This window comes from Gorilla gorilla, chromosome 21 (assembly GCF_029281585.2).
Source record: "Gorilla gorilla gorilla isolate KB3781 chromosome 21, NHGRI_mGorGor1-v2.1_pri, whole genome shotgun sequence".
NCBI classification, from domain to species: domain Eukaryota; kingdom Metazoa; phylum Chordata; class Mammalia; order Primates; family Hominidae; genus Gorilla; species Gorilla gorilla.
Genome location: NC_073245.2, coordinates 33,575,786 through 33,587,964, shown reverse-complemented (window position 1 = coordinate 33,587,964; position 12,179 = coordinate 33,575,786). Strand labels below are relative to the sequence as shown.

At 49.3% G+C, this 12,179-nt stretch overlaps 1 protein-coding gene across 1 annotated transcript; it reads left to right on the top strand.

Moving 5' to 3' along the window:
- The first annotated feature begins 7,130 nt into the window (after window positions 1-7,130).
- On the top strand, window positions 7,131-11,302 carry LOC101148069 (cystatin-9). The gene is made up of 2 exons (XM_004061903.4): window positions 7,131-8,143; window positions 9,978-11,302. The coding sequence occupies exons 1-2, from the start codon at window positions 7,889-7,891 to the stop codon at window positions 10,200-10,202; spliced, it is 480 nt and encodes a 159-aa protein (XP_004061951.2). The 5' UTR covers window positions 7,131-7,888; the 3' UTR covers window positions 10,203-11,302.
- Window positions 11,303-12,179: the final 877 nt, after the last annotated feature.

The window sequence follows — 12,179 nt, the reverse complement described above, 5'->3', positions numbered from 1 at the left end:
AGTAAGCATTGCTGTGAATTCAGTTTTTCTGAAGCAATCTTGCAATCTCATGAGAATGTACAAGCCCTGTAGAAAAATATCCTGAAACAGAGTGGGGAACACAGAGATGGGGTACAGGCTCGGGAGCCCTGCAGGCACATTCTGCAGCCTAGAATTTGACTTCAAAGACTCTAGCCTTAAGCTCTGGAAATGTGTGGCAGTGGATGAAGTATCCCCCATGATTATCTTAGACCATTTAATCCGGTAAACCTAAAAACAAGTGCCACAAATTACTTCCCACATGACCCACTGGATTTTCTAGGAGCTTTCCTCTCCTCCCACCTGCTTCTCATCTGAGTGTCCATGGTGGAGAACCCCCTAAGGAGCAAGTCCTCTCACCCCACCCAATCCTCTTACCCCTGGCCCCCAACCCACATCACCCTTTTGGGCCTGAAAGACTCTGAATTCAAGAGGATGCAAAAAAAGCTAAAAAAAAAAATTAAAAACATTATTTTATTATTATCAAAGTACTGTCTGCACATGATAGAAATTGCAGATGAGCTTAAGACAAAAATCCAAGTGTCCATCTGCTCCGAGCTTCTGTTTCAGTCCTAAAGAGCAGGTTGCTATGTTCCAGTTCTCGTGGCATCTTACCTCACAACTTCTCTAGACCATAGGCCTACCCAACAATAACTGCATTTGCCTATTTCAGAGAATATGTGTCCGGCCTCTGATGTGAAAGATGGCAATCGACCCATCCGGGTACAACCCCACCTCCAATATTTGGCATTTAGATTTAAATATTGATATAGGTTATCTTTTATCTTGAACCAGTATATATGGATGTTGGAGAAATAGATCCCAAATCTAATCCCTTAGCCTAAAATCACATGGATTGTGGTGAGGCTTAAGGAAGATATTAACGTGTCAAGAATCACTGATGTGTCTGGAAAAGTAAAGAAGGTGGAAAATAGACTGAATCGGTTTTTGTCCCCCAAAAGGAAGTATTATCTCTGGCATGGGTTTACTGCTTAAGGTTTCAAAATAAGTGCCAGTGTTGGAGATTTGAGGTTGATCTCTAAATAACACTTATTGAAGAAGTGGAAAATTTGGCTGAATCAAAGGAAAACTATTGCAAGAAAGCCAAAAGGACTCTGAATGGAATCAGTTCCAGGAGAAAGCAGCCATTGTCCATGCCTGGACAACCACTAAAGAAGGCAGAAAGAACACGTTTGTCAAATTGGCCAAGTCTAAAGAGAATGTTTTCAAAGAAGTAGAGGTAAACATTGCCTAAAAGTGTCAAAATGAAAAGTATTGAGAACACTGTGATCAGTGTGCATGAAGTGGTCAGAGGCAAGACAGCCCCAAATACCCTCTACAGAAAGGCTCAAAGTGACAAGGGGCCATTGTGACAGAAATTAGAGTGGTTGGAACGAAAGGTTTTGAGGGTCTCAGCTGATGATTACATTTGGCACTTATCCCTGATTTTATTTTAAAATAAAACTTGCTCCCAATAGAGAAAAAGAGGAGCCCGGATGCTGTTTTGACTTTAGAATGAGGATGGGGGACAGTGGGTCTTCTAACAGCAAACAGTCAAATCATACTGTAAGAGGTCACACAGTGTCACTCTATATGATCTCTCAGCTAAACTTGATCCAAAACCATAGGTGAGGAAAGGGGGCTTAGGAATACTGAGGTGCACCAGGTTTCCCAGCTACAAGGCAGAACACAAGGACGTGAGCCCAAGCATCTCAACACTTTAGAATGAAGCTTGGGAACGTGAGTTTGGTTGTCAGAGCCTTTCGAAGAGACAATCATTATATTTAATTATCCAGAAGATACTCTCTTGAGTTCTGATCCCAACCTGACTTGGACCAAAAGTCTAAACTCAAAGCCAAACAGTAAAATGCAATCCCATTTCCGTGCCCTGTCTACACTGTCCCAGAGAACCTGGTAATTGCTGACAAACCATAGAATCCTCTGCTCCTCCTTTTTGCCTGCCTACCCCTGGTGGGAGCTTGGACTTTTGGGTCCCTCCTCATCTCCTCTGCCACTTGCCTGCTGAGAAGGTTGTCATCAACAAGCCTGGCTCATGAGGGATGTTCCCCCCAGAACTGGTGATGAGAATGAGCAGCACAAACACCATCTCCTGAGGGCCTGGTCCTGCTGGGCCTCCTGCCAGTGCCTTCCATACATCTCCCCATTCATCTTCATGACAGCTCCATGAAGGAGAAATCACAAGAGTCCAATTGCACGGTTGTGGAAACAGAAGCTCACATAAAGTAGAAATGTGCCCCCAGGAAATGCAACTAGTAAAAGGTGCAAACGAGACCTGAACTCACATGTGCCCAACTCCAAAGACCTCCTCAACTACTGCTTTGCCTCCTTCCGTGGAGTCTATAAACCAAACAAGTCATCTAAAGACTCCAGCCTCTACAAATGGAGCCAATAACGGTACTATTTCCTTGCAATCAGTCAAGATTGCCCCACTTATCCTGTCTCCAGTTCTGCACTCCCGCCTCTCAGTGATAGACACCTGGTTCCTCCTGTTACTCATCAGGACAAGTGCTTGTCTGCATCAAAAAGGTAATTTCAACTTCCCAGGAAGACAAGCTGCCCGCAAGAACAAATCTCATGTTTCCAAAGAATGAAGGAAGGGCACGGTGAGCTTGCAGGGTGAGGTGCTTGTGACGATAACAGTAGCATCAATAATCGTGGCCAATACATGAAGCTTTTCCGAAAAGCTGGGATCCAAAATCAGACCATATGCCCCAAAGAGAGGATGTTAGCGCAAAGCAGCAGCCCGATGATGGGAGGGTGTGGCAGGGAGTCAGGGGCTAGAACCAGGGAGCAGACCCATCTATTCTAGCAAGTAGGGCCCAGGAAGCGTGCCTAGGTCTGGGAAGCGCCCAAGAATTTTTCTTCCTTTCCTGGCCAAGATCAAACAATGACCTTCTTAGCTCAGGCCTGTGCCTCCTTCATACAGCCAGTACAATAGAAAAGAGGCTCAAAGGCAACCAGCCTTTTGGGGAAAGGGGACTACGATAGAAATGCTGTTGGAATCAGAGGGTGGAGAATGAACTGCTCCATCGTCAATGCTGGAAAAGCCAGCTGTGCAAGCAGGTGGTGGGGTAGACGATCGATCCTGGGATTCCAACCTCACACCACACACACTTAGCCTCCAGTTGGATCGCACACCTAAATGTGAAAAGCGAAAGGAAGAACATGGTGAAACAGAACATAGAAGAGCATAGGAAAGGATTGTTGAAATGAAAATTACAAAAGCACATACCCTAAACAAAACATTGATACATTAAACCGTCTTCAATTTTTAAGAAAAATCTATATGGTGAAAGAAATCAGGCTGCACGTGGTGGCTCATGCCTGTAATCCTCGTACTTTGGGAGGCCAAGGCGAGAGGATCACTTGAGCCCAGGAGTTCAAGACCAGCCTAAGCAACATAGTGAGACCCCCATCTCAAAAAAGAATAAAGAAAAGAAAATCATCAGCACAGCGATCCCTAATAAAACTGAAAGGAGGTGATCTCATATGTCTGCAATTTTCTTCTGGTGCTGACCCTAGAGAAGCTGTCATACTTGTGCACATGAAAACCAGGACAAAGGTGCCCGTTGCAACCCCAATTTAAGAGGAAATGAGTGGAATCAACCCAGTGTAAAATCAAGTCAGTAGAGAATGCTTTAATAAACCACAGTCTGTTAGTTTTCATCACAAGCACCTGACCCTATAAGTTCCACCCTATTTCACCATTCCCAATTAAATCAGGAAGGACTTAATTAACTACAGTCATTCAGGTCAAGGTCCCAGTGAATAAAGCAAAACAGTGGTAATGAAGGAGCTAGAGCGACAAGTGTCAACACAGGTGATGCTCACAAATATGATTTCAGTAAAGGCATAAAGTGGTAAGAAATACAGTCACTATTTATGCAAAATGTTAAAAATGTAAAACGTAATGATATATACCATTTTGGCGGAACTGTTACTATGTGAGGCTTAAATGAGTCAATGAGCGCCTAAGGCAGTGCCCCGCAGCAGTGAGGCTTATGAAAGAATTCTAGCATTGTCAGCATCCTGAGAGAGAAAGCAACACCAGCTTGTTTAAGCCACTGGTATTTGGAGTTTCTATTATGTTGAAACCTACATTTCACTTAGTAAAAGTGGAATTGTAGGCTGAGGCATGATCACTTGAGGCCAGAGTTCGAGAACAGCTTGGGCAACATAGTGAGACTCCATCTCTACAGAAAATTTTAAAAATAAAAAAGAAATGGTATTATGACGTTTTTGTACTCTTTTAAATTTAAATTAACTTACAGTTTTTTAAAAACTAAAGTACTTATGAAAGAAAACAATGGGCTGCGTTGGATGGGAGAGGCTTCCGTCGGGAGCACAGCAGAAGCTTAGGAAACGCCCACTGAGGAGCGAACGCAGGTGTGTTCAGCAAAGGCCAGCAAACAGGAGGGCTGCTGAGGGTGACTGGGGCAGCACTTCCTCTTCAGAGCAAAGCTTCTGGACCCAGGGCAGCACCCCCGACTTAGCCAGGGTGAGGGACCTGCTGGACCCACAGGAAGGAGAAGAAACAGCCCATGGGCCTTCCGATTTGCACGTGGTACGAATGACCCCTGATTTAGGCCTCTATATTTACCGGTAATGTTTGTATTTTTATTTCTCCTTTTGTCATTTTTTAATTCAATCATTATTCCTCTTTCTCAGTTTAAATTTGCCATCAGTCTATATGAGATTAGTTCCTTAAATTATAAAAACTCAAAGTCAGCTGAAGACTGAGCTAAGAAGAACCCCCCAGGTGGAAAACCTGGAGGAGGGGAGGGAGGAGTGGAGGGGGCTCTGGAATTCCCTGGCAGCACCCCCACCCAGCCCCGCTCACCCCCCTGCCCTGAAGCTGCCCCTTTGATGATTGCTATGACAGCAATCACTGGATCACTCACTCTGCTCTGAGTCCGGGGCTTCTCCCTGCCCCTGCTGTCTTCCTTTGATCTCCTGGACACCACCTTGTTTTCCAGCACATGGAAACCCCTGGGAATGCTGGCTTGTCTGGGGAGTCTCCTAGGGAAATGCCAAGGAAGGGGAATGGGGAGGGTCCCGAGGAAGTGATCCCAAAGCCTAGCAGGCGATCCTGAAACTGGCAGGCCCCGCTGAGCCTGGCCCAGCTTGAAACAGGCAGTGAGCAAGGTCGCACGGGACCTTTAGAGCATGTGGCTGAGTAGGCCGGGCAGTGAGGGACATGAGTCCGACCCCGGGGAGAGCACTCAGCTGGAGGGTCTGCGGGAGCTGGGGAGAGCGTCCTGTGTCCCGAAGAGTCACTGGGCTTCCCCTGGTCCACCACCTCATGTTCAGCTTCACAGAAAAGGGCCAGTGGCTTGGTCCTGGTCATTGCCAGCATTCTCTAATCATTCAAAGGAATGCGTTCAGAAATACAGGGACTCGTTTCTGGAAAAGCAGGTCCATTTCAGTGAGGAGTTACTGGGACCTTCCTATGAGACCACATGGGTGTTCGGTGCCAGTGCCACCAACACAAAGAGGGCACCACACAAGTCCCAGTGGCCCCAGAGACAGACAGGCCAATGAGTGCCCAGGAAGAAGCTGAGTGAGACAGAACTCTTGCAAGGGGACTCAGGAGAGAAAGCCTCCCAGACCTGAGACCTGGGGATAGACCTGCAGAGAGCTGTGAGCTGTGCCTGTGGGCTGGCCAGCCAGCCCCTCCGGGCCCTCCGGTTTCACTCTGGCCTCAGCAACATGTTGACCCACGTCTTTGGGGCTCCTCAGCCTGGAGCCCACATGTACTTCTCTTTACCTGGCTATGTCTTGATATTCCCGTCTCTCTCCACCTGGGAAGTGAGGCCATCCCAGGCCACTGGGGATTCAACAAGAAAATAGACACATTTGTAAGGGTCCATGGTGTCTGCACACCCGTGGTCTCACATCTGGGTGTGGGGATCCCCGTCCCCTCCTTGGCTGCACAGTGAGGACAGAGCTGGTGCCCAGGACCCTAAACCACTGCTCATGTAAGAGCGAGTGTGGGCACTCCCTTGGAGCACATGTGGGTATCTGCCCTCAGAATGGTGAGGGAGCCACTGGCAATTGGCAGGATGCCCCAAGTTTGCCAGCCCCTGACCTTACAAGGTGAGAGTGACCTCCATGGGCATTGCAGGCCTCTCTCAGGACACTCGCAACCTATTCCAGGCATCAGGATTCTAGTTCTCACAGCACCTTATGGCCTGCTCATCCCAAAACCCACGAAGGCATTTCCACCCTCACTGACACCCCCTTCTTACCCCCACGTGCACCATCACTCTCCAGCTAAGAAACCACATTAGTTACGCTTCAGCTGCAGTTCCAGTGAACTCAACGCCATCAGAGAAAGGATACAGACTCCTTGGGAGATGTTTTTGGCACATCTGGCTGCTTTCCTGGAATGGTCACATTGAGTTGCTTTTTCTTTGCAAACAGGGTCTAGAAACAAACTCTTATTCTTTATCACCAGGCATGCTGTCTGAGCCTGTCCCCCATCCTGTGTGCCCCACAAAAGCCATTCTCATCCCCTGACCTCCATGCCCCTCAAGCTGAGTTACTTCTCATATGTGGTTTGGTCTGTATGCACTTCCCAGGAAGTATTCTGAACCTGCACCACTCAAAGTGTGGTTTTGAGACCGGGAACACAACCATCCTCTGGAAGCTGGTGAGAAATGTAGGTTCCCTGGCCCTGCTCACAGCTACTGGGTCAGAATCATTGGGTGGGGAAACTAGGAACTTGCTTTTTAACGTGACTTCAGGGGATGCTGGTTGCTTCTGAAGTTTACAAGGAGCTACGGATAAACATCGAAGGCATATTTCACAGGGACAAAGCTTAAGTCTGGTCTGGGAAGAGTGCATTATTCAGTCTTTTGAGAGCCCCATTTGCGGTTGGAGTTGGAGGCTATGCGGGCCTTTGTCCAGAGCTCCGAATCTCCACCCACAAACTGTGCCGCAGAGCGCTGTGCCGGCTGTGGCCACAGGAGGGAACCCGTGACAACCTAATGGGTGCACTTCAGCCATCCCTGAGGGCATCTTCATCTTTCTGGTTCTCCACTGCTCCAATTGCAAGCGGCCACCCGTCCTGGAAACACCTTTGAGGAATAGGGGCAGCCATAACTAGCCAGGCCCCTAGTACCAGCACTTGGCAGCGCGTCCCTGGGCTGGGAAGCTGCATTTAGGGAGGTGCAGAGAACAGGGTTGGGTGCTCCTGCTCTTGGTTTCCTCAACCTCTGCCCACGACCCCCAGGCTGGTGCCCCCCTCCCGAGACCCTCGGGGGAGCAGACACCTGCAGGACATCGCGCCAGTCCTCCCGGGCTCCCCGCCTCTCTCTCAAGAGGCCCAGTGCTTTCTCGGGGCGCTGTACCTGCTCACCCACGATACTAGAGTCCACTGTCATCCCTTTCCATCCTTTCGTCTCTGCCTTTCCACCTATCCTCCCCCTCCCAGCCCACCCCCACTGCTGAGTCCAGGGCTCACCTTCCACTCATACCTCTCACACTTGTGTTCCTGTGCCGGGCTCTGACTCTGGGGCGCCCAGTGGAGGTCTCCTTTAGCCTGCGGAGGTGCTGGGGCAGCCGGGGCTGGGCCTCATGTCCAGGGCACTCTCTCTCCCATTGCTAGTCTTTTCCAACCCACCTGCCTGGGTGCTGTTCCTCTCCCCTAAACAGGAGATGATTTAAACGCCTTTGGAAGAAGGGAGGCCACGTGTGGGAGAGACAGGGTGTAACTGCAGAGGTGAGGCCTGAAGGGAGGAGTTTCTGCCCCAACAGGTGAATTTAAAGGCCAGACCTAAGTCCTGGAAGGCTCCAGTGGACGCCAGGGATCTGAAGGGCAAAGGCAAGGGCTGCTGGAGCCTGCATCATGTCGAGTCCGCAGAAGAGGAAGGCTCTGCCCTGGGCACTGTCACTGCTTCTCATGGGCTTCCAGCTCCTGGTGACTTATGCCTGGTGTTCTGAAGAGGAAATGGGTGGTAATAATAAAATAGTCCAGGATCCTACGTTCCTCGCCACAGTGGAGTTTGCCTTGAACACTTTCAACGTGCAGAGCAAGGAGGAGCATGCCTACAGGCTGTTGCGCGTCCTGAGTTCATGGAGGGAGGATAGCATGGACAGAAAGGTTGGTGACCACATCCTCTTCTGGCCTGTCCTTCTCCATCTGCCCCTACGTGAGGGACCAAGGTGTCTAGTCTAGGAGACTTGGTTCACCATCAGCAGTCCATAGTCGGGTAGTCCACAACCAATTACGGTAGTTGAACTTAAAAATTTTTTTAAATTAGGTAAATGTCTATTCACATGCAAAATATATTTTTCAATCTTCATGATTTTTATGACATTGTATAACTGAAGAGTGACTTCAAAATTAGGACTTCTAAGGAGATGAAGCTGACAAGAAGAAAAAATAACCAAAGAGACTGATAAATATTTCCAGGTCATAAAATGAAAATGGAAAAGCAAGGACACACACACACACACACACACACACACACACAGAGACACAGAGAGAGAGAGACAGGCAGACAGAGAGAAAACAGTGAGAATTCGAGGGCAATAAAGAACACCATCAGCCCTGAGAGGCCACTGTGAAAGGTTAGTTCTCTGATCTCCACCTTCTCTGGGCTCCTTGCTCTGTCTGCACTTAATGAACTGAAGGCCAATTTACACTCTTCCTCAATGGACCTTTATCCTAAAATGCTTGCCTTTTGATGAAATCATTAAATGTGGTCAGGAATGCACAGTTCATCTGGGCTTCAGGCATGAACAATTAAAATGCCCTCCTAGTGCAGAACTTCTGGTTTAGAGAGAGAAGGAGCATTGCTCTTCCTTTCTCGGCACCAAGAGCCTGAAAGAAGGGCAGAGGGACTCTAGTACCGCACAGAGCTTAAGCTCTGGAAAGACTCCGTGCAAGGCCCTAGCTGGTTCTCTGCCTCCTGGGGTGGATTCTTCACTGCCATCCTCAGGATTCCAATGCTGGTACAGAGGAATTTTCCTCCTTGCTCATTTGCTGCCTCCTCTCAGGAGAATTAAAAGCCTGATGCAACCCTCAGAGGGGCATCTGGTCCAGTAATGGTGTCTGCTAACATTCATGCTGGAACCTTGGAAATCTCAGAGACTGAGATTGGCCAGGCCTCATGCTTCTGCTTTCCCAGTGCTTTGCTTGATTCTCCAAGACCTCAGTGTAAGCCTCCATTCTTAATACCGTTAGAATAAAATCTAAGCTCCTTACTATGGTCTATAAGTCCTAAATGACAGTAAGTCCTAAACGCTTTCCACATGGCTTCCTGGATATGGCAATCCCAGCATCAGTTTGGGGGCGGGGAAGAATAGATGGGTGGGAGGGAGGCTATGGAGTGGAATTAAATAGAATGGAGTGGGAAGGAGGGCAAGGAGAACTTCAGCATGCACTTTGCAATAGGGCAGATGGTATTTCTTGAAGCCATTTTCCCAGGGTGTGTGCCTGTGTGTAGTGGGAGCGCTGTGTGTCATTCTTCTTGCTGGAGGTCACTTGGAAGGTTTGACAACACACTGTAGATGAGGCTCCCTCTGTCCCAGGGCTGAAGTTACCCTGAAAACTCTTGGAGATCCAACACCCTCCCGGACATGTGGCTCTGTCCTCTGGGAATGCAGCTGCAAGATCAGATGCCTACTGAGAGTGAAGCTGGAGTCTCACCGTGGGAAATGGGGGTGGGTGGAGGTGGAGAATGTGTTAGTGGGGTCTGACTCAGCCTGCATCCTCCCCAGACCCACCATGCCCACCTGCTTTTTGCTCTTAACTCCTCAGTCTAGAGAAGATCCCCTGGGTTTCACCTCCAGTGAGCTGATGCCAGGCCCATGGGCAAGCTCTCAAATGCAGTAAAGTGTTGGGGCCTCTCCTAATCAAATGGCGTCTTCACTAGTAGCTACTTAGGGGCAGGAAGACGGTGCATCCACTTTAATCTTCTTTTGTCCAACAGTGGCGAGGTAAGATGGTGTTCTCCATGAATCTGCAACTGCGCCAAACCGTATGTAGGAAATTTGAAGATGACATTGAAAACTGCCCTTTTCAAGAAAGCCTGGAGCTGAACAATGTAAGACAGGGTATCAGCTTTCCTCAGGTCCACAGCTGTGGATGCTGCATGGGGTGTGGTGTGGGCACAGGAGCAGCTGACAAAGCCATTCCGAGGGACAAAGGGAAGTGAGCCCACAGCAGGCTGTACCAGGCTGCCCTCCTTGTGCCTTAGTGGGAAGCCCAGTGAGGCATTAAGCCCAGGGGTTCACTTTCAGGCCCCTGGCCAATCTGAGTTTCCTGATTCTGCCCTCTGACACCATTACAGCTGCCTGCACCTGGGCCACATGGCCTTCAGAACCTTCTCTCTGGTCTTCCTCCCCACTTCTTCCCTGCCTTCTAGAGAAAGAGCCTGGAGACAATGGTGACAATGTCTGTGGGTACTTTTCTCAGGGTTTCCCTACCCGGCCCTAGACCCAAAAGTGGTGGAGGCTGAGAAGAAGCCCCACTGCCCTCGCTCCTAGGCCCCGTTGAGCTGCAGCACCTGCTCTAGGGGACGAGCTCCAAGCAAAGCCTGGCTCTGGGAAAATTTCCCATTCTTAGTCAACCCCCTTATTGTAAGATTAACAAATAGGTAACTAATTGCCTACGTCTGGGAACTGCTTCCACTGGGACAAAACATTCTCCTGCTGCTCTTGGATGCAGGGATCACACCAGGACAGCCTGGGGTTCCCCTGAGGGGCACGGGCTGGAGGAGGAGGCATGGCACAAGTGACCCTGGCTAAGGAGGGAGGGAGCCTCAAATCACGTTGTAGTTCAGGATTGGCCTCAGGCTCAGGCTAGACCTGAAGGCCAGAGCCACATGGCTCAATTGCTGGCCCCAGGAATGGGCAAGGTGGAGATGGAACCTGTGTTGAGGGCAGATGCCACAAGATTCCCGAACCTCCCCAAATCCCGCCCTACTGTCTCTTCCTGTTTGTTCCCTCAGACCTTCAGCTGCTTCTTCACTGTTGAAACCATGCCCTGGAAGACATATTTTGAACTCCTGAACAAGACCTGCTCAGAGGGGCTCTCCTGAGTGGAAGCCACTCACATGCCTGGTCACATGCTGCCCCCTCCCCCGTGGACACCAGCTGTTCCCAGGAGTTGACATATCAGTGGCTGAGCAGCTCCATGCATATTTGTTCTCTTACTTTGCAAGTGTCTGAGGTTTTATGACTTGGCATTTTAGAAAATCCTCATTGTCCAGGTTCCTCATGTAGAATAGGTCATTAAACATCAGCATTTGCAGAAGCTTCCTGTGCCATGTTCTGGAGGGATGGGGCTGAGCAGTTGATGGAGTTCCTCTCAGAAGGGCAGCCTATTTGCATCTGTGTCAGTGGGGTCCTCCCTCCCTTAAGACCTCGTGAGCCAGCTCCAGGTGGCACAACCAAGATGAGTCTGAGCTGCTGTCTCCATGCTCATGGCTGATGATGGCCCATGTGGCCAGAGGTAAAATGTTTGTGATCTTGCAGGACACCCAATGTGCACAACTGAGCAAGACAGGGCCTCTGGGTCCCACTCAGCACATGTGGCCTCTGTTCTCAAGGGGTGGCTCACACACCTTTCCTGGTTCGTGGAAGGTTGGTGGGTAGAGGAAGGACTTCTAGCCTCACCCTTATAAAGTTGTCCTGGCATCTGGAGCAGCAGCATCTTCTGGAAGAATCTTAGAAATGTCCAACTTCAGGGCCTCTGACCTTTGGAAAAGGCATCTGCGCTCTTACAAATCCCCAGGGATGCAGAAATCCCCTGAAAATGCAGGATTTGCAGGAATGCACACACCCAGGGGATGCAGTGTGAGAGGCATGGGCAGACTGGATGCTACCAAGACCTTGCCCAAATCACCTAAACCAGGGTTAGGCAAAAAAATTTTCTGAAGAAGCCAGAGAGTAACTATTCTGGCCTTTGTGGGCAGATGGTCTCTCTCAGCTACTCAGAATTGCTGTTATATCTTGAAAGGAGCAATAGCCAATGTGCAAACATGTAAGAGTGGTTGTGTTCCAATAAGTGTTTATTTACACAAACAGGCAGTGAGCTGCTTGGGCCTCAGGCCATAGTTACCAGTCTCTGATGCTAAGAGTTCCTCTGGATCCTGGTGCCCCTGAGACACACCATGCTACCAGCTCCCACG

Bases quoted from the DNA above. Each gene is read 5' to 3' on its own strand.
- LOC101148069 (XM_004061903.4), top strand. From the start codon at position 7,889: ATGTCGAGTCCGCAGAAGAGGAAGGCTCTGCCCTGGGCACTGTCACTG. The intron at 8,144-9,977 runs GTTGGTGACCAC...TTTGTCCAACAG, and splicing joins AGGATAGCATGGACAGAAAG to TGGCGAGGTAAGATGGTGTT.